Source organism: Hippopotamus amphibius, chromosome 5 (assembly GCF_030028045.1).
Source record: "Hippopotamus amphibius kiboko isolate mHipAmp2 chromosome 5, mHipAmp2.hap2, whole genome shotgun sequence".
In the NCBI taxonomy this organism is placed as follows: domain Eukaryota; kingdom Metazoa; phylum Chordata; class Mammalia; order Artiodactyla; family Hippopotamidae; genus Hippopotamus; species Hippopotamus amphibius.
The window spans coordinates 159,660,139-159,680,264 of record NC_080190.1 but is presented as its reverse complement, the minus strand read 5'-3'; the positions used below and the strand labels follow the sequence as shown (position 1 = coordinate 159,680,264).

At 40.2% G+C, this 20,126-nt stretch overlaps 2 protein-coding genes across 4 annotated transcripts in view; one reads left to right on the top strand and one right to left on the bottom strand.

The window, feature by feature from the left end:
- The window catches only part of NSMCE2 (NSE2 (MMS21) homolog, SMC5-SMC6 complex SUMO ligase), a 212,349-nt gene extending 204,175 nt beyond the window's left edge, over positions 1-8,174 (bottom strand). For both annotated transcript variants that reach the window (XM_057737092.1, XM_057737094.1), the window contains exons 1-2: positions 8,032-8,174; positions 1,448-1,618 (exon numbers count right to left, since the gene is read on the bottom strand). In XM_057737092.1, the coding sequence (XP_057593075.1) occupies positions 1,448-1,604 (157 nt within the window). In that variant the 5' untranslated portion in view covers positions 1,605-1,618; positions 8,032-8,174. The remainder of the gene's footprint in view (positions 1-1,447; positions 1,619-8,031) is intronic.
- Positions 8,175-8,212: 38 nt separating this feature from the next.
- The window catches only part of WASHC5 (WASH complex subunit 5), a 50,245-nt gene continuing 38,331 nt past the window's right edge, over positions 8,213-20,126 (top strand). For both annotated transcript variants that reach the window (XM_057737091.1, XM_057737090.1), the window contains exons 1-6: positions 8,213-8,374; positions 13,347-13,656; positions 14,135-14,280; positions 14,972-15,056; positions 15,674-15,774; positions 18,154-18,346. In XM_057737091.1, the coding sequence (XP_057593074.1) occupies positions 13,471-13,656; positions 14,135-14,280; positions 14,972-15,056; positions 15,674-15,774; positions 18,154-18,346 (711 nt within the window). In that variant the 5' untranslated portion in view covers positions 8,213-8,374; positions 13,347-13,470. The remainder of the gene's footprint in view (positions 8,375-13,346; positions 13,657-14,134; positions 14,281-14,971; positions 15,057-15,673; positions 15,775-18,153; positions 18,347-20,126) is intronic.

Sequence of the window (20,126 nt, the reverse complement as noted above, 5' to 3'; positions counted from 1 at the left end):
AGCCGCTGAGGAATAACTGCTGGGAGCTGTGAAGTGAACAATTCCCAGAATTCATGCAGGACTCAAAGACACTCAAATTCCATCCCAGAGAGCAGAGCTTTTTCATTGAACTCTCTGAGCAATCAACAGAGACTCCAGAAAGACCAAGCTTTTGTAACAAGGATGATTAGCCCTGAAGTAAAGCTACACTAGACCTGCCCTAATGAAGTTTAACAACAAGCCTGGGATGGATCAGCCTAATCCACAAATTACTGAGCTGCCAACCAAAACAAAGGTCAATACTCTTTAAAGAAAGATGACAAAAGCCAAAAACTCAACAACATAATACACACAAGTAGCAACAGATGGAGGTGACAGAATTAGCAGACAAGGATGTTACAACAGCCATTATAAATACGCTCCATGTGCTCAAGAATATAGAACTAAAACATGAGCATAACGAAGAGAGAAATAAGATTCCATTTAATTCTTTTTCACATCTTCTAGAGCTGAAAAACACAGTCTCTGAAATTAAAAATTCCCTGCATAAACTTCGTTGATTAGACACTTGAGAAGACAGGACTAATGAACTTGAAGACACAACAAAAGAAACTATTCATACGAAAGTCAGAGAGGAAAAATAAAACTTGAAAAAAATCACCCGAGCCTCAGTGACTTACGGGACATTATCAAGCAGCCTGACATACATGTAATTGAAGCCCCAGACGGAGAAGAGAGCAGAGAGAAATAGCAGCAGAATTTTTTCCCAAATTTGATCAAAACTGTAAGCCTACAAATCCATAAAGCTCGAAGAACACCAGACAGAATAAACAAAGAAATCACACCAACTCACATCACAATTAAATTGCTGAAAAACAGTGATATTAAAAAGAAAACAGAAAGATTATGTTGCTCCCTTGCTTCCATATGCAATATAAAATAAAAACAAATCTAATCCAAACAAAGCAAAGAACATCTTTCTAGATCTGATCAAAAAATTGTAGTTAAGTTCAGCAAAACTGAACTTTTCTCATTTTTTGTAGAGGCCTTCCTTTACCAGTACCCTTAATATCAGCTTGGTCTGTCTATTGAGTAATTAAGCATAACAAAATATAGTTAAATTACTGGAAAATAACTATCATAACGCTGTATACTGTATAGTTCACAAATGCCACATACTTTTGATTGTATGCTCCTTGAGGTGATATATCTTCATGTTTCAGCCCATAAATTTCTGGTGCAGTCTCTAGTGGCTCATAAGTGTTTGAACACATACAAATGAGTCAATCTCATCTTATCCTTAGTACATCACTATGTGGTATGCAGAACAAGAGAAAACATGCCCAGAGGGATTAAATGATTGTCCCGAGGTTAACCAAAAGGTTAGTGGTATCTCCTCTGAGCAATGCCATCACACAGGGTTACCTCAAAATAGACACAAAAGAAATACGTTTTAATTATTACTTACTCTGAGTTTCCACAAGATCCAAAGCAACACTAGAAGCTGTGTCCATTCCAGAGCTGATGCAGGATTGGAAGTTTTTCAAGGAGGAGAGCGCAGATTCTACACCACTGAAGGATATAAAACCAGCTGAACCTGAACTTGAAGTGGACCGCCCTGGCATCTTGAAATTATTACCTAAGTTTTCAAACACAATGAAACAAAATTTATGAATAAGAATAATAGCTACATAGGAAAATAGAACCACGATAAACATCCACATGAATGTAGCCAATACCCCACAACTGCTACACTATTATCTACATTCTATATCACTTGAAAGGATATCAAAGCCTCGTGCCATCATCTGGGCCACCAAACACAATTGACACACTTCAATATGTAAAGAAGATGCACTCCAGTATATAAAGGAGGGAGAATACCCTCTTCCAAAAGATTCCCTGATTCTCTAAAGAATCAACAACACAGTTTTTAAAAACCTAAAACCTAAGTGTGTCAGAAAAAGCAGACTGCTCATATAATGCATTCTTCCAGAAAATGAAAATAGTAGCAATAAAATAGTTGAATAAGGGAGAATTTTGAAAACCTGTAATTTTTAACTTCTCTGACACATCTGCATATTGAATTCTGAAAACTATTAAAAAAACCTTTTATTCCTGACAGTTCCTCTGGGTTCTAACAGATTTATAGACTTGGTGAGACCCCAGATTCCATTTCAGAAAAAAAGCAGAATTTGTCTATAAATTCTTATCTTCTGGTAGCTCACCCACTATAACAGTTTCAGTTATTACCTTCATATCACAACACTCCCTAATCTATATCATCAAACACCAACTCCTTAAGCTTTGGACTACTTACGTAAAGCTCCCTACAAAAAGCCATCTTTCCTTAATTCAGAAACCACCTGAAATTCAGTCCACTGAAACCATTTAGAAAAGTGGAGAGAATTTACATAGGCTAAGAGGAAAGGCTGTATGGTAGCAAAAAAGGCATTTTCTTAGATTCATACAGATATAGTGTGAATTCATGGACAGACTGCCTAACCGTCTCTGAGCTGTCTAGTACCTCTGGCCCTTCCAGCCACTCCACTGCCACCACCTTTACCTCACATCTGGACTACTATAGTTGTTTCTCAATTATTCGTCTTTTCATTAAATTCATCCATTCATTCAACAAATAGGTCTGTCAATCATTAGATTCATTAAAAAAGACACAGCGTATAAAATGGGAAAGTCACAGAGAAGTTGCTTAAGATGCTGATTTCTGTTTTTGAAGTGTTAGTCTACTATAAACATCTGCAATACAACTCTTCATCAATTCACATCTTTCAAATAACAACTATTCAGTAAGTATTTCTGGAGCACAGCATAGAGGGTCTTAACAATGGATAAAGGTCCAGGTGGACCTGGGTACTTTAGCTTTATCTGTTTTTTCAAATGATCTTAAAAATCAAGACCTGAAGCAAATACGGCAACATGGTACAGATGTTAAAATCTAGATGATGGAATAAGGTGGTGTTAAAACTTCACACTGAGAGAGAAGACATGACCATGTACATGAATGAAAAACCAATAATGCTGTTTTGAATATTTGTGTTTTGGGGAAAGAGAGTGTTTATTTACAATCTCACTTAATTACACCAAACAAGTTGGGACGGTTAACACAGTATAAGCACAAACATATGCAATAAGATGGAAAATATATAAATTCATAAAAATCAGGATCGAAAAACAGATTAAAGGGAAAACCATGTACATGAGAAAATTAGAATGTAATCACACAGGCTTCAGGAGTCCTTAGGATTCTATACAGCACTATATCTGTAAATACAAATTTGGCTATGAGACTTCCTGACAAGCAAAACAAAAAGTGAAGATTGCAGAATTCTCTTTCTCCAATAAAGTACACCAAGAACTGAGGAAAAATAAGGCTTTCCATAGCAATCAAGGCAGCATGGATTTTATCACATGTGAGACAATAAGAGTTATACTGAAAAATGTCCTCAGCACTAGTCTCACGACAGCAACAGTAAGCTTCTGAGAAGCAATAGTAAGTTTCTTAGATTATGCCTCAGGGTAAGCAAAGGACAGGACACTTGTGGCAGATTCCAGCTCAGTGTCCACCAAACCCATTTCTTCTTCAACCTGGTTGTACAGCTAGACCACAGTTTGCAGCCTTCCTTGCAGTTAGGTGTCGCTGTATGATTGAATTCAAGGCAGTGAAACAGAAGCCATTTCCAGGCCATGTCCACAAAAACTGCACTCTCTCCCCACACTCCTTCCCATCTGACAGCTTGAAACAGTCAAGCAGTGACCTTAGAAGCCACATACTGAAGGTAGAGAATCACCAAATGGAAGGAGCCTAGATTCCCACATCACTGCTTGGAGGAAAACTGCCCACCAGTCAGGCTCCATGCGTGAAAGAAATAAAAAACTTCAACTGTGCATAGCCATTTAGATTTAGGGGTATAGCTACTATAACAACAACCGTTACTCAAAAAACACAACCCTGCAAGGATCAAATGGTGCGGTTCGAGTATTCCGTTTTCCAGTCAATCTTGATTCTAGTGTAAGTCTAAATAGTCTAGAGCAGTACTAACAGAACTTTCTGCCATGACAAAAATGTTCTACAATCTGCACTGCCCAATACAGGAGCCATTAGGCACGTGTGACTCCTGATTAGCAGTATTTACTGAGAGTCACAGTAGCATGACTACTGATGTGATTAGCGAGACTGAGGAATTAAGTTTTAAATTTTATTTAATTTTAATCAATTTAAATTTAAATAGCCATATTGGAAGTCAACTACACTTTTAAAAAATAATAGTAACATATATCTACATACATTAAAATAGATTTAGAAACCTTTTTATAGTGATTACCAAAATTTTTTTAAAAAAACAAACAAAACTTATTCTTGGTACATATTTACATTCATTAATCAGTTTATTAGCCATATCTGTCTTTAAAACTACGACACTAGTGGTTTTCCTGAAGATATTGATCTCGGTGTGGTCTTATCATTTTAATTTTTCATAGAATTTCCTGCATTTCTCTTCAAAATTGCATGTCAGGCTTATAAATGTGAAACTGTTGACGCCTTCAAATGACCCTTCTCTCAAGACCATGATTTTTTTTTTTTTTAATTGTAAAGCACTACAGGTGCCAGGGAATCTGGTAAACTCCGAAGTAATACTTCTCAATGGAGCAAATTCTCTATTCTATTTTTGAAAAAGAGACATATAAATATTTCATCACTAATATTTTTACATACTGTCTTTTTGCCTCTATTCAGAGCATCTGTTCAACAAATATTTTTATAAAACCAAACATCAAATAAGTTGCCTATTTATTATTCTTGTCAATGCTTTGCTATATTAAAATAGCGCAAAATCAAAAAAAAAAGTGAAAGCCACACGTGCCTAGTGGCTACTGCATTGGACAGCACTGTTCTAGAAACACAGTTATCAAACTGTACACACACACACACACACACACACACACACACACACATACTAGGGGGTAAGCCAGAGGAAATAAAGCCACAGTATGAACAGGACATATCTTCCTGGAATATTAATTTTACTTAAAGATAACAGGAAACACGTTTATATTAAAATAAACATTAGTTACGTTATAGAGTAGAATATGGGGAAATTCTAGTAGGGGTTAACTACTAAAAACTCTAGTAGGGTTAAACATGTAGCCTCTGGAGCCAGACTACATGAGTTCAAAGCCAGATTTCACCATTTAAGTGGCTGAATAACTTTAAGCAAATTATTTAACCTCTCAATGCTTCACTTTTCCTTTCTGTAACATGGGGATGATCCAGCGCCGACTTCAAGGATTACTAGGAGGACTGAATGACTTCATACATACATGACTTCAACAAAACACTTAGAATAATGTCTGGCATATAATCTTCTAAAACGAGAGCAAATATCACCATCGACTTAATCATACAATATTACGAGCAGCAATACAGAATAGTGTGTAAGTGAATGGACCCTGGACACAAATGCCTGGAAATTCCATCTTGTCCACCACCACTTAAAACTGTATCACTCTGGTCGGGTTGCTTAACTTTTCTATCTTCAATTTACTCCCATGTAAAAAGGAGATAACCACATCTATCTCACATCATTCTTGTAAGGATAAATTAAATTTTGTAGTTTTCTCAACCTTGTCTGCTCCTAAGAATCAGTTGAAATACTAAAAATACAGATTAATGGATACTATCTCAGACCTATTTAATCAGTCTCTAGTGGACACTCTGAGGAAACTGTATTTTTATGAAGCACCTGAAATAATTCTAGTATGGAGAACACTGAGATAACTGTGTCCCCCCCAAATTGATGTTTACTCTAACTCCCAATGTGATGACATACAGAGATGGAGCCCTGCGGAGTTCATTAAGTTTAAATGAGGGGGGAGCCCTCGTGATGGGGTTAGTGTCATTAGAAGAGGAAGAGACACCAGGGCTTGCTCTGTCTACCATGTAAAGGTACAGTACGGCATCTTCCTGGTTTGCCGTCTGCAAACCAGGAAGAGAGCCCCTACCAGTATCTAACCATACTAGCACCATGATCTCCAGCTTCCATTCTCCAAATCTATGAGAAATAAATTTCTGTTGCTTAAGCCACCAGTCTATGGTATTTTTTAACAGCAGCCTGAACTAAGACACAATGTATATAAGGATTAATATAACCCAGGATAAATGGTAGCCATCCTTATTATATGAATGCAAAATTCACATTACTCCAATGAAACATTACACTTGCAGAGAGGTGGGGAAAATGTCCTTCTGTAATTCTGAACTATCAAAGAGGAACGATTCAGATCGAGAAGCAAAAAGAATGGCTGCAGGGGAAAGATGGAGTAAAACCACTCTTTCCTATTTCTCTCACTAAGTACAGCTCAGTGCATAATTCAAAGGACAGCCCCCTACAACAAAGAATTACTTGGCCCCAAATGCCAACAGTGCAGTGGTTGAGAGACCCTGGTTTAACCTAACCCCCTCTTGGAGCCTTCCCCAGGGAACAGTGATTATTTTGTTCTCTGTACCTATGGTTTCAAAGAAAGTTTAAAACAAAGTTACGCGCTTCCTGAGCTTTTCTCTAGTATGTCATGTTGCCTTCCCTAACAGGCCTTGCCTTTGTCTGTTGGTGCTGCTACATCACAGACAGTAACACTTCTCACAGTTCCGGAGGTCAGGAAGTCCAAGGTCAAGGCACCAGCATAGCTGCATTCTGGTGAAGGCCCTCTTCCTGTGGTTCATGTCCAGGGCCTTCTAGCTCTGTGTCTTCACATGGTAGAAGGGACGAGGGAACTCTCTGGAGCCTCCTTTATAAAGGTACTAAGCCTACTAGGACTGCTCCATCCTCATGACCTAAGCACTTCCCAAAGGCTCTACTTTCTAATACCATCACACTGGCTTCAGGAACTCAATATATGAATTGGGGGGTGAGGGTGGGAGGAGAAAACAAACATTCAGACCAGAGCAGATCTCTACCATTCTCTGTAAGCACTGATTATTAGCTAATGTAAAAATAAAAAAGACTCCTCTCATCTTTCTGTACAGCAAGTGATAAGTACAGAACAAATAGTTTAGATACTGTGCTGACCTCCTTTAAATCCACAGGGCCCTATACAAGTTCAGGCTGAGCTGTATCTTCTTTTTCAATATGCAAGGTTACATTTTTATGAAGCCCTCTCTTATCCATACAAGCAATTGTTTGGTCTCTCCTTCATGCTACCACTATCCCCTCCCCCCTCTTCTCTCTCCTTCCCTCTCTCTCTCTCTCCTTCTATTTTAAAACTCAACACAACTACTTGCTCACATACCTGCCACTCTTTTACCCTGGGAGCAACTTAAACTAGAATTCTGACATATCCCACACAACATAAAACAGCTCCTCACACAAAACAGGCGACCAATAAAGATTTGGGAGAGTTACATCAATAAGAGAAACCACCATTTCTAGATCCCCTAAAACACGCCATAACCTGGTGCCCCTACGCTTCCTTCTCTTTAGTTAATCCTCACAACCACTTACAGGAGAGAAAAAGAAAATGACGCCCAGAGTGTTTATTTAAACGATCTGCCCAAGGACCTGCTTTGAAAGCCAGCTCAAACCACATTTATTTAGATCAAGAATTCGTGACCTCTGTATTTAAAATAGATAGACATTATATATAAAATAGATAAACAACAAGGGCTACTGTACAGCGCAGGGAAGTACATTCAATACTTTAATAACCTATAACGGAAAAGAATCTGAAAAGGAATATATATATATATACTCCTGGATCACTGTGCTGTACACCTGAAACATATTGTAATCAACTATATTTCAATAAAAAATAAGAGAAGAATTCGTGATCTTTGCCCCACACACAAAGTGCCGAAGGATGGAGAGATGGCGCCTTGGAGAGGGAGGTAAACGGCCCCAGCCTCACTGCTGTGGCGTGAAAAGAACCAGGACCGTAACCCAGGTCCACAGACCGCAGCTCGGGGCACTCGCGGAGCGCCCGAGGGGGAGGCGACACCCCCGTCACCCTCCCCATCGCCATCCCCCGCTCCTGCCTTACCTGGCTGCCAGATGTAGCTCCGTCTGGCTGCGCCCGGACTTCCCACACCAGGACCCCAACTCCTTCCTTAACTCCCTTTCCCTGGCGCTGAAACGGCGAGCGCGGGCTCCTGCGTCATCTGCCGTCGCCAACGGGTGGTCACGTGACGCCCCGCCCCGCTCGCCGTCCCTTTGTCATGTGACGGCCCAGGGAGCCACGGGCGGAAGCCGGGGTCCGGCGGGCTCTGGAGGAGGGCTGGGGATAGAAGGGGACCCCTGCGGAGACGGAGGCGTGGCGGCTGGGGTGCTGACTCCCCGCGCGACCGCCGGCTCCGCGCGCGCGCGCGCCCCGGCCCGGGTGACGGGTGAGTAGGGGCGGTGTGCGCGCGCCCCTCCGCGTCCCGCCTCCCCTCCCCCGCCCCGGGGCTGGGCCGCGCTGGCCGTCGGGGGGCTTCGGCGGCCTGGGGTGGGGTCCCGATGGGGGAGCCTGGCGTGGAGGACAGAGGGTTTTCCTGGAGCCGCGGCTGCAGTCCGGGTTCTGCATCTTCACTCAGGTGGAGACAATTTTCCACGCCGCCTTGGCGCTTTAGGAAGTGATGTTCGGCTGCTTGGTCCGCATCCGAGCCTTCCAAGTTTCCGGGAGCAATGCTGTTGTGGACATCGTGATTCCTCCATTTACTCTCGAGAAACCTGAGTGGTTGGTGGAAGCTTTTACGGTCTGACGGGCCCGGGTTTGAATTCTAGTTCTACCATGGGCTGTGAGTTTGGGCAAGTCATTGCTCCTCTCTGCCCCTTAATTCCCTCACCTATGACATGCCCAAGTCCTTCGGATATCAAAAAATAGTTCCGAGGGTCCTGATTTGTCTGTGGCCGTACTGTTAAAAAAGCAAAGAACACAGAGCCGGTATTGGAACTGGGTCTCTTGATTGCTTCCGAGTGCGTGGAGCTTCCTCCAGCCTAGGAGATGGCGGGGAGAAGGGGGAGGGAGAGACTTTACTGCCTTTGCCCACAGCAAGGAACACCTTCCGGTGTTCCTTCTTCTTCTTTTTTTTTTTTTTTTCGGGATTCTCAGACTAGAGTGATTAGGCTCATTTTAGAACTTTTCTGAAAGAGATATGCCGGTCACTTTTATCTGGATCAACAACCGCTATAATTTGTTCCTGATAACGGATTGGTGGAGACCATTGCTTCCTTCTTTATGGAACTGAGGTTTTATGAAAGAATTAAAAGATCAGTCTTTTGTGCTCTGAGTAGGGTAAAGAGTGGTTCTTCCCAGGGAAACAATTTTCAGAATTCAGTTCAGTACTCATTGGGTAGTTGGTATAATGCTGCCACACTTCATTCTTGAAAGCATGTTGTCTTTTGTCTAGGATTACTTTCTGAACTAAAAAATCATCATTCCATTACAAATTCTTAAAAATGAAGTTGCAGCCACTTTTCTGGGTCCCTTGTAAGAAGGAAATTAGGAAATTGAGTGGGATCTCTGGTTTCGTTTCATGCAAAATAGTAAGACAGCCTATATTGAGAAAACTGGTCTTCATCCCAGGAGAATCTCTAAGAGGAAGATTTAATATAGCTTCTTCTACCATGTTTATTTGCACCTCATTCTAGAGTGACTTTTTTTTAAATCTCAACCAAGTCTTAACATCTTCTATAAAGTCACCTACCTCTGAGATCACCGCAACATGATTAGGCATCTTCAATGATGCCTCTTAGATTCTGTTCCTTAGGACCAGTTTTTCAGCCAACAGTGGGGCTATTTACCAAAGTCTTTAGCCAAATAATATTTTGAAAGTTGCCTACAGTGTAACTCTTAGGTAAACAGGATTAAAATAAGACATGGACACACAAAAGTTTTGACTTATGTCATTATCCCAGGCCTAAGCCTCCCTGACCATGTGCGTGCAGGTGCCGAGGATGTCTGTCTGTCTGTCTGTTGGGAAAGAAGGCAGGTCATGTTGCTTTGCTTTAAGCTGTTTTCTCTTTGGCCACATTGTCTGTCCTATCTTGGTATCCAAATCGTAGCAGTTAGACCTGTTCATCATAGCCTCCTCTCCTCTAAATTGAGTCTAAAGTTTCATCCTGCTGAGACTTGGGTTAGTTTGGTGGTCTTCAGAGGACTTGAAGTGACTTTTGTTCTCATTTTCCTTTATTTTCTCACTTGTCTCATTTTCCAAGCCAGGCCATTTCAGTGGGAAAAATGAAATGAAATTATCTGAAATTCAGCCTGTTAGAGATCTATGTGGGCAAGCATCACAAAGAAAAGGGAAAGGACTTATTAATAATTTATGCCTTAGTGTGTATTATATGCAACCCTCCTGAGAGAGAGTTCTGGACAGCTGTAGTGGCTTCTCGGTAATCCCTGCTAGGGGACCCAACTCCACCTCCCCCATCTCTGCCTCTGTCCCTGCTCACTCCCCACCAGCCACAGCAACTACTTGGCTCTTCCTTAGCACATTCCTACCCCCAGGCCTTAGTGCTTACTGATTACTCCTTCCTGGAATGCCCTTCTCTTAGATCATCATCTGTAGTAAAATAACAAACTACCCTCAAACCTAGTGGCTTTAAAACAATAAGCATTTATTGTCTTATAATGTTTGTGGTCAGGAGTCAGCTGTGTGGCTTAGCTGGGTGCCTTTGGCTTAGGGGCTCTTGGGAGTTTGCAGTCTAGCTGTGAACACAAACTGAGGTTGGGGGTGGATCCATTTTCCAACTCACTCAAGCTGTGGTGGGCAGACTTTTCCATCATCCCATGGGCTCTTCCACAGGGCTTTTTCACAACCTGACAACTTATTTCTCTCAGGACACTTAAGCTGGAAATGGTTCACAAGCCAGAAGTCACAGTCTGTTTTGCAATATCATTTCAGAAATGGTATCTTTCACAACTGCCATATTCTCTTCTGTAGAAGGGAGTCAGTAAGTTGCACTCAGGGGAAGGGGTCTGCACAGGGAATGAATAGAGAAGTAGAGATCATTGGGGACCATTTTAGAGGCTATAGATACCCTTACTGCTTGCGCCCTCACTTGCTTCTGATATCTGGTCAAATATCATCTTATCAGAGAGCCTTTTACAAACTACTGTATGTATAACACATGCTCCATCCCTTAATCATGCTTTTCTTTACAGTGTTATCACAGCCTGATATGTAATATGTTTATTTGTTTATCTCGTTCCCAATCCCAACAGTATGAGAACAGGAACTTAGTTATGTTCACTACAGTAGCCTCAGGTCCTAAAACAGTGCTTGGCACCTAGTAGGCACTGGGTAAATGTGCTGAATAAATGAATCTGATCATTGGAAATGCTTTCACCTGCATATAATCCTAAACCCAATTAACAGTAGGTAAACCATAAAAGCAGTCCATTTAACAAGGATTACAGTGGTAGGTAGTACCACAGTTGAATCAAGGAATCAGTAACATCAATAAGAATTTAGGGGGACTTCCCTGGTGGCACAGTGTTAAGAATCCACCTGCCAATGCAGGGGACACGGGTTTGAGCCCTGGTTTGGGAAGAACCTACATGCCACGGAGCAGCTAAGCCCGTGAGCCACAACTGCTGAGCCCATGCACCACAACAACTGAAGCCCACATGCCTAAAGCCCAGGCCCTGCAATAAGAGAAGCCACTGCACTTGAGAAGCACCACAGGGAGGAGTAGTCCCTGCTCCCCGCAGCTAGAGAAAGCCTGCATGCAGCAATGAAGACCCAACGCAGCCAAAAAAGAGTTGAAGAAGGATTTAGATTCTTTCCTTCTACACCACAATCTGCGGGTTCTTGGCTTTTTTTCTTTTAGGCTTGTCACCTTATGGTCTTAAGGTAGCTACTGCAGCTTCAGGCATCAAACAGTCATTGGACCACATTCAAAGGCAAGAAGAAAAATGTTCTCGCCAACGTTGCCAGAGCAACGAGAGAAATTTCTCTTCACACGCCTCTCTCCTTGTAGCAGGAGGACAAAATATTTCCTAAAAGGTCTACCATAGACTTCTTCTTCTATCTCATTGGTCAAAACTGAGTCACAGGTCTTACCTAGCTTCCTGGGAGGTGGGAAAGTGAGGATCTGACTGTTTTTTTCCTCTAGAATAAGAAAGGAGTAGATGGGTGGGAATTATTGTTGAGGAGCCAACAGCTGCTGCCACAGCATCCCAGTAAATTAAGACCTTTCTAAATATTGAATCAATGATACTTACTTTTCTTGGCCAGTCTTCTTAATTGTTAATATCATGTTAATAGAGCAGGGTCTCAATGCCAAGTGAAAGTGCAAATACTGGGAACTCACAGGCCTTTATGAAGTTGAAAAATAATTCAGGCTTCCTTGAAGTTCACAAATGATGACCTACCTAAATTAACAATTAGAGGAGGGAAATGCAACAAAGATGATGACACAGTTAACATGTCAAAAGGTAATGAGGTGAAGAAATTTTGGGAGAGCCCTTTGGGAAAATGAATGATGCCTTGGAAAATTTTTGCAAAAATTACCCTTTAAAGACAGCTGTGAAGTACAAAATACTGTATCATCGAAATCAGGATTTGGTGAAGTCAACTTTTTGCCCCGTTCTTTGTCTATTGAGTACAGAGTTGTTACAGTTTTACTCTGAATTATGTTAAGCATAAAACTTACTTTCAGAAGTTTTAATGGTATCATTTGAAAATAGATCCCTAATCAGAACTTTTCCACTGCTTGGTATGAAATATTTGTCCTTACTTTTAGAGTCACCCTGTCACATTTCTCAGGCATATACTAGTCTCAATAACAGGACCTCCCATACTTGACATATGAAAAAAACTTTTTTTTTTGGCCTCACAAGTGCGATCTTAGTTCCTGGGCCAGGGATTGAACCCGGGCCCTCAGCAGTAAGAGTGTGGAGTCCTAACCACTGGACCACTAGGAAATTCCCTGAAAAAAAGCATTTTTAAAGGTTGTCCCCTCATCTAATTCTAGTAGATTTTAGGACGTAATTATCTTTTCCCAAAGGTAAAAGAAGTGGCGCGGTTCCTGTAAGGAAAATTTAATATTTTGTGCCCAATGTAGGGCACCTTGGAACCACACATGTCAAATGGTTCCTTCTGTCAAGCTCAGAGGTCAGCTATATCAAGTCTTTTCTCATGGAGAGAAGTGAATAAAGCACTGAGAAAGAGGCTGAGAGTAGTACTTTAGGAAAGTCCCTTTTGTGGAAAACATGAAGAGTGGAAAATAAATGCCCTCCCTGCATATCAGAACTCATTATGTGTTGTGATTTTTTTACAGTGAATTTGGAAGAAAAATATTGTGTTTGTGTTTCACATGCTTCCTTTAAAAAATGGAGATTTTCATACCTTTTTTTTTTTTTTGAAACAGGTCCTTTAATGGAGTGTCCAGTGTATCTGCAGACCTGGTTTCATCTGATGGTTTACAGACCCCAGCTCTGAAGCCAGTTACACATTCCCCGTGGCCAGATACAGAGTAGTTGATTATCCTCACAATGGTGGACTTTTTGGCTGAGAACAACCTTTGTGGCCAAGCAATCCTAAGGATTGTTTCCTGTGGCAATGCTATCATTGCTGAACTTTTGAGGCTCTCTGAGTTTATTCCTGCTGTATTCAGGTTAAAAGACCGAGCCGATCAACAGAAATATGGAGATATCATTTTTGATTTCAGCTATTTTAAGGTAATCTTCCTCTACAGCTTTTCTTATCAGTCTTTTCTACAAAAGCATGCTTTCTTTGGAAAACAGGAGACTCTGAGAGGTTAAGTAAGTATGGAGAAGAGTTAAAAAGAAAAGTTTTTCAACCGAATTTAATATCCGCTACCTTGAAAATAACATAAGCATACTGTGTGGAAGCCCTAACACAATATAATCAAATTTTAAAAAGATAACTTCTGTGTAATGTATTTCACATAGAGGTACCCCACACTTAAAAGCATGCTAATTGTGGTTGCAGTTCAAGTCTGTTTCTTTCAAGGGTGTTTTATATCTAGGCTTCTGTTATCTTCATTACTTTCTGTTTCTCTGCTTTCAATTTTTGATATTCCTTTTGAGGCAAAAGAGCAGATTTTTAAAGGACTATTTAGAAATTGCTGCCAACAATTCTGTTGTTTTTTGACTGTTTTCTTGATGTTTCACATAAATGTATTTTTCTTCTTAGGGTCCAGAATTATGGGAAAGCAAACTGGAAGCTAAGCCAGACCTACAGGATTTAGATGAAGAGTTTCGGGAAAACAACATAGAAATTGTGACCAGATTTTATTTAGCATTTCAAAGTGTGCATAAATATATTGTAGACTTAAACAGGTATTGACTAATTTAGTAATAGCTTATTTTGATAGTAAATAGTGGAGAGGGAGAAGGGACATATTAGAACGTGTATATCTTTCTGAGTTACTAAGAAATTTACTAGCTTATACCGTGGATAATTGTCTTTTCCTTCCTGTGGCACTAGTCATCTTAAGTATTTTAGAGTTTATTATAATTTCCTGCTCTTAAAAGCAGGAAAGCATTATAATCATCTTGCTTTATACCAAGTCATTTGACTTTCAATCTTGATCCTAATTTAGTTTATTATGTATGAGAAGTGGGGGGACAAAAAGGAACTTATTTATGTCGCGTTGGTAACCATAGCCTTCCTTCTTATCACCGACCAGACAGTATTGTCTTCCTTCTTGCCCTTAAGAATCCATTACTTATTAGCTTTTAAACTAACTAGGTCATGTTCTTATGCCACTATTCCCAAGATATCTGTAATTCATAAATCAGGACTAGAGAATATTCCTTTTACTTGCAGTGGCCATAAATAATCTGTGGCCCTAAGCACTACGAGTTCCTGCTCACACATCTGTTCTTAAGTGCATGAATGGCCACAAACTATTTGAAGGCCAGAATGCCTGGTATCTAGCCTCATCTTTTAAAAATCTTTTAAAAATCCTTCTTCAAAGATAACATTTTCATTATCAATGAATAACTTTCTCTGGGGTTTCATTTCTAGATATCTAGATGATCTCAATGAAGGTGTTTATATTCAGCAAACCTTAGAAACAGTGCTCCTCAATGAAGATGGAAAACAACTTCTAGTAAGTAGTAGTGACCATTTAAAATAAAAAATTCAAGAATGTCAAACTTAGCATTAGTTTTTTTTTCCTGTAAATCACAAATACGTACAGAGTATCCTTCTTTAAGGAGAAGCAAAATAAACTGGTAATAATCTTCTAACTGGCAGGTCTTTGTCTAAATTTAGAACATAGTAGACTTTGAACAGAACCAGAAGTGAATAAAGATGATGTAGCGGTTTTGAGCTTCCTCACTGAAACAATCCTATCTTCTCTTATCTTTTACATCCTAGACATCTAGCCTGGTACCTAGGACATCATGATCACTTAAGAAATGTTTGTTAAATAAGTGAATGACTTATGTATTCATAATATTGGATTCCATTTTGGTATCCCAAGCAAAATATGAAAAATAGACCAATTGAAAGAAAGTCATTGTAAATTAAACTTGAATTTGCATAAACTTTTCAAAGCTCATTTTGTACAGAAGGTGAGAACCGTTTGAGGGGGGCCTACATTCTCCTTGTAATATAAAACCTTTAGGAGGAACCAGGGCATAGTGCTCCATTTACCCATCATCAGTTTCACTCCATAAGTAAGTGTACTCCTGTGAACTTGGCTGTTGTCTTTTTTCTTCATAGTGTGAAGCACTGTACTTATACGGAGTTATGCTCCTGGTCATCGACCAAAAGATTGAAGGAGAAATCAGAGAGAGAATGCTGGTTTCTTACTATCGATACAGGTATCCCTGGGCTAAGACTACACCTTCCAAAAGCACTGCTGTTGGTAAAGTGCTTTGTAGGTTTCCATCCTCCTCTTATTGTGAACAGCAGCAATATGATCTAGAATGCCAAAGTAGAAGATTCTTATCACTGCTAAGCATGATACATAATGTAGAAATATAACAATCTGTTTTATATCATCATCATTATAGATTGTCATATAATCTATGTATTATATGTAAAATAATTTATTAGAGATATATAGCTTATCATGTCCATGATGATACCTCAGTTTTTTGTTTTTTGTTTTTTTTTTTCCTTGAAATGGCTATATTTTATTCTTCTATTTTAGTCCTTGGTAAATTGAGGTCTAAGAGTAACTTCTAGGAAGATTGGATCCCATGGCTCTTTGTGACTTTAAAAGACAGCATAGCTTATTGCTTCTATTGAAAACATGGGTCTATTTAAATTAGGAACTTGATTTCTCTTTAATCCTTCCTAAGTTGTTTTTTTTTTTTTTTTTGGGGGGGGTACACCAAGTTCAATCATCTGTTTTTATACACATATCCCCATATTCCCTCCCTTCCTTGACTCCCCCCCCCTCGAGTCCCCCCGACCCTCCCGATACCTCAGTTTTTTTAAAAAGGAATGTGAATTTTCCTTACCTTAAAGATAAATTTGGGAATTTTGGAAGTCTAATGAATCTTTTTTTAAGTTTTCAAATATTACTCCTTGGCAGATGTAAGGAAATGAATGAGTCTTCTGTTATCATTTTCAGGTTGATACATTTTGAAATGTTAGCACTCAGGGCCAGGTTGAAAGTGGATTCTCACCCATGTATATGAAGTTCTAAAATCAGAACAAACAGTAGCATACTTTCCAATCATGTGTTACATGTGTCTGTACAGAGCTGTGACTTCAAGAAGCAGGGTCTTAAAAATAGGACCCACTTTAACCAACTGTGACTTCAGTCCCTAACATACAGTTTTCAATTTGTTCAATAAATGAGTTAAAATCTGGATCCAAGGTCAATGTCAGAAATAGTCAAGATTCGGGGAAGAAACCGTCAATAAGCAGGAGTCAGTTAGGAACTTGGGCTAAAGATGTGCAGGCTAGAATTAACATTTCTAAATTTACAAATTAGGACAAAATGAATAGGGCAAAGAGACAGATCCTCAACAGAGAGGGATTGTTTGGGGATGTTGTGTTTTCAGCCACACTTGGTACTGCTGCCTCCTCTGCAGTAAATTAGGCTACTCAGCTAGCCTTTTCCTTTCAGCTTTATCAGGATGCAAGGAGAGTGTCCACCAGCATGTGTAATTCATTCACCTCAGTTTGGCTATGAACTGTTTTTACCATCCATGTTTTTTAGAATGAGCTTCAAATGGTCTTGCCTCTATTTCGGAAGGTACCTAGAAAACCAAAAACAATAAATAACATGAAGGAGAAGAAAATGTATGCTAACAAAGCCCAGCTTTGATAATCCAGCTTTGTCCCTTGGGTACAGCAGCTAATTCATTAGAATGTGAGGATCCATTATTGAAGAGACAGTGAACAATTACAAGTCAGAGCGGTAGTAAAGGAGATTCTTACATCAGATAGGAGGTCATCTTCAAGTCTAAGATTGAGTCTCTTTGGGGGATTACTACTTCAAACCCCCCAGAAAAATCATGGATGTTTTGATTAAATCTCTGTAGAAGGTACACCTTGCCAAGAAGAACCAGTTGGTATATCCCACCTGAAATTGACAGAATTTTTTAAAATTATTGTTTAAATTTATGAAATGTTGGTGCAGGTTCACATTCTTTATCCATAATTCTGAAATCCAAAGAGTTCTGACCCAAATATATGAACATACACACACACACACATGCACACACAGTAACAGCGTTGACAGCAAAACCTGACCTAACCTGAAATCATTTGGAGTCAGCACCTGACTGGAGCAGACATGAGGCTATAGACAGTCTTTATGTATCTCACTTGTGTGAATGTTCATAAACATTACTGCAAAAATATTAATGTACCTTCATCATGGCATGCCATCTAAGACCCTGCTGAAGTGTTATATCCTATATGATATATGTATCATTACTTTCTTATATTTGAAAAATGCTGTATTCTGAAACAAATCCAGCCCCATGGATTTTGGGAAGCAGATCATGGACCTTCACATAAAACTGTACATACCTACAGAAACCCATCTTACCAGTTTGGTATGTTACAACAGGCTTTTTGGAAAAATGATTTTGAATCTTAGGGATATAAATTAACCCACGGTCATATATAAGACTATATACATTCAATTTATAATGGAATTCTTCTGCTTTGCTGGACTTTGCATCTCTAATATGTGCGGTTTGTTTGGCCCTTTATTTCCCACCGTGAATGTGGCTCAGTGCTGCTCGGTCTTCTGCTGATTCGAATATGGATGATATTTGTAAGCTGCTTCGAAGTACAGGTTATTCCAGCCAACCAGGAGCCAAAAGACCACCCAGCTACCCTGAGAGTTACTTCCAGAGGGTGCCTATCAACGAGACCTTCATCAGCATGGTCATCGGTCGGCTAAGATCTGATGATATTTACAACCAGGTGGGGATTAAATCTGTATTAAATCTATCTGAATGGTTTAAAAGACTGATTTCCCCTTCCTCTTCAATTGCTCCTTTTCTTCTTCCTCAAAAGAGTAAAAGCAGCTAGAAACTCTTTAAAACCTTCTGAGCTGTACCTTGGAATTGTTAATGAAAGAGGGATGTCAATTTTGGCAGAATTAGAGATCTCAAGGAGGAGGTGAGATCTGAGCAGTATTTGGAAAGAAGATGCACTCTGGTAGGCGCTGAGTTAAGAACTGATTGCTGAGTGCATTGTGTAGCTGTCCATGTGCTAGGTGCGGGGCATCCATTGCTGATAAAGGCAGGCCCTGGTCCCTGCTCATCATGAGCTTGTAGCTGAGCAGAGAAGACAGACAAAGGAATTCCAGTAAAGCAAGATGGGTGTTATCTTAGGGGAAGCACAGAGTGTCGTGAAGCATGTGATGGGGCAGCAAGATTGCAGCAGGTGACCAAGGGGTGGGCAGCCCAGGCAAGGAGGCAGCCTGGAAAGTCTCACTTTCCTCTCCAGTATGTGTATCATTCACTAACTTAAAAGGATACCAGAGAAAGTTACCATTTGACTTCATTTTCCTGAAGAGAACATAATTTTATGTATAATATATGTTTTTCTTACTAGAAGAGTAGAGTTGGACCTATGATAATTGGATATCGTTTATTACAGAGCACACCTGTTCTGTACAATTCTTAGGTAGCCTGCCAGTTTTTTGTATGAATATGTTAAGTGTAAATAAAGAGTTTTGGTTGTTATTTGTTTTGTTTTGTTTTAAGGCAACTCAAAATCAGGAGCTATCTGCAGATACTAGGTCTCCAGAATATTTTTTGCCATTTACTGAGAATTCAGTATGAGCCAGAGTCATAGGAGGTTTTTTTCATATACTGTTTTCTCTACTTTTCACAATAATCTTGCAAAATAGCATTATCCTCATGTTGCTGTTGAGAAAAATGAGGCTTAGAGAGCTTCAATAATTTTTATAAGATCTCATAAATAGGCAGCAGAACCATAATTTGAATTCAGGCCTGTGTGACTTCACAGCCCTTGCTATTTTTTCACTGCCTCTCATTAACCCTTCTGCCTCTTAGGCCGTCCATTTTGTCCATGTCTCAAGGCAGTGTGTTTCAATTTTCTCCTTGCCCTGTGACCTTTATTAACATAGGGGTAGAGCTGGGGTTGTGCTGTGTGTCCACCCCTTCACTGCCCTGCACCTCCCCCATCCCTGGCTGATTGAACCAGGGCCAGTCACTTGACCCAAGGTGGATCAGATTCCCTGTCTACGGGTAATTTGGAATTGGGCCTGAGAAACAGTTTCTGGACATGGTTTTACCCACAACATGCAAGACCTGGAGTTTGGGCAGCCTCATTCTACCATGTTATGGAGAACAGTCTAGAGATAGAAAAGTTGAACAAACACGTCCGGGGGGAAACAATGAAGGCTTTCTGATTCAAAGCTCCAGGTCCTTCCCAAGACCGGACCACATTCCTGCCTGCAGGTTCCATGAGACATTGCTGTGTCTGTCCTCGTAATAATTTCCTCCCTTTCTGCTCATAGTCCATGAGGCGATGTGTACTTTGTGAGGCCAGAGATTCCTAACACATGAGGCAATGGAGCCCTGGGACTCAGCAGCATTTAAGAGGCAGAGAGAAGGAGAACACAAAGCAAAGCAGATTGAGAAGAGCGGTGTCTGGGAAACCAAAGGAGGAGAGAATTTCATTCCTCAGGGAGTTTAAGTGAGAGTGCTAAAAAGAGGCCATTGAACTGGGT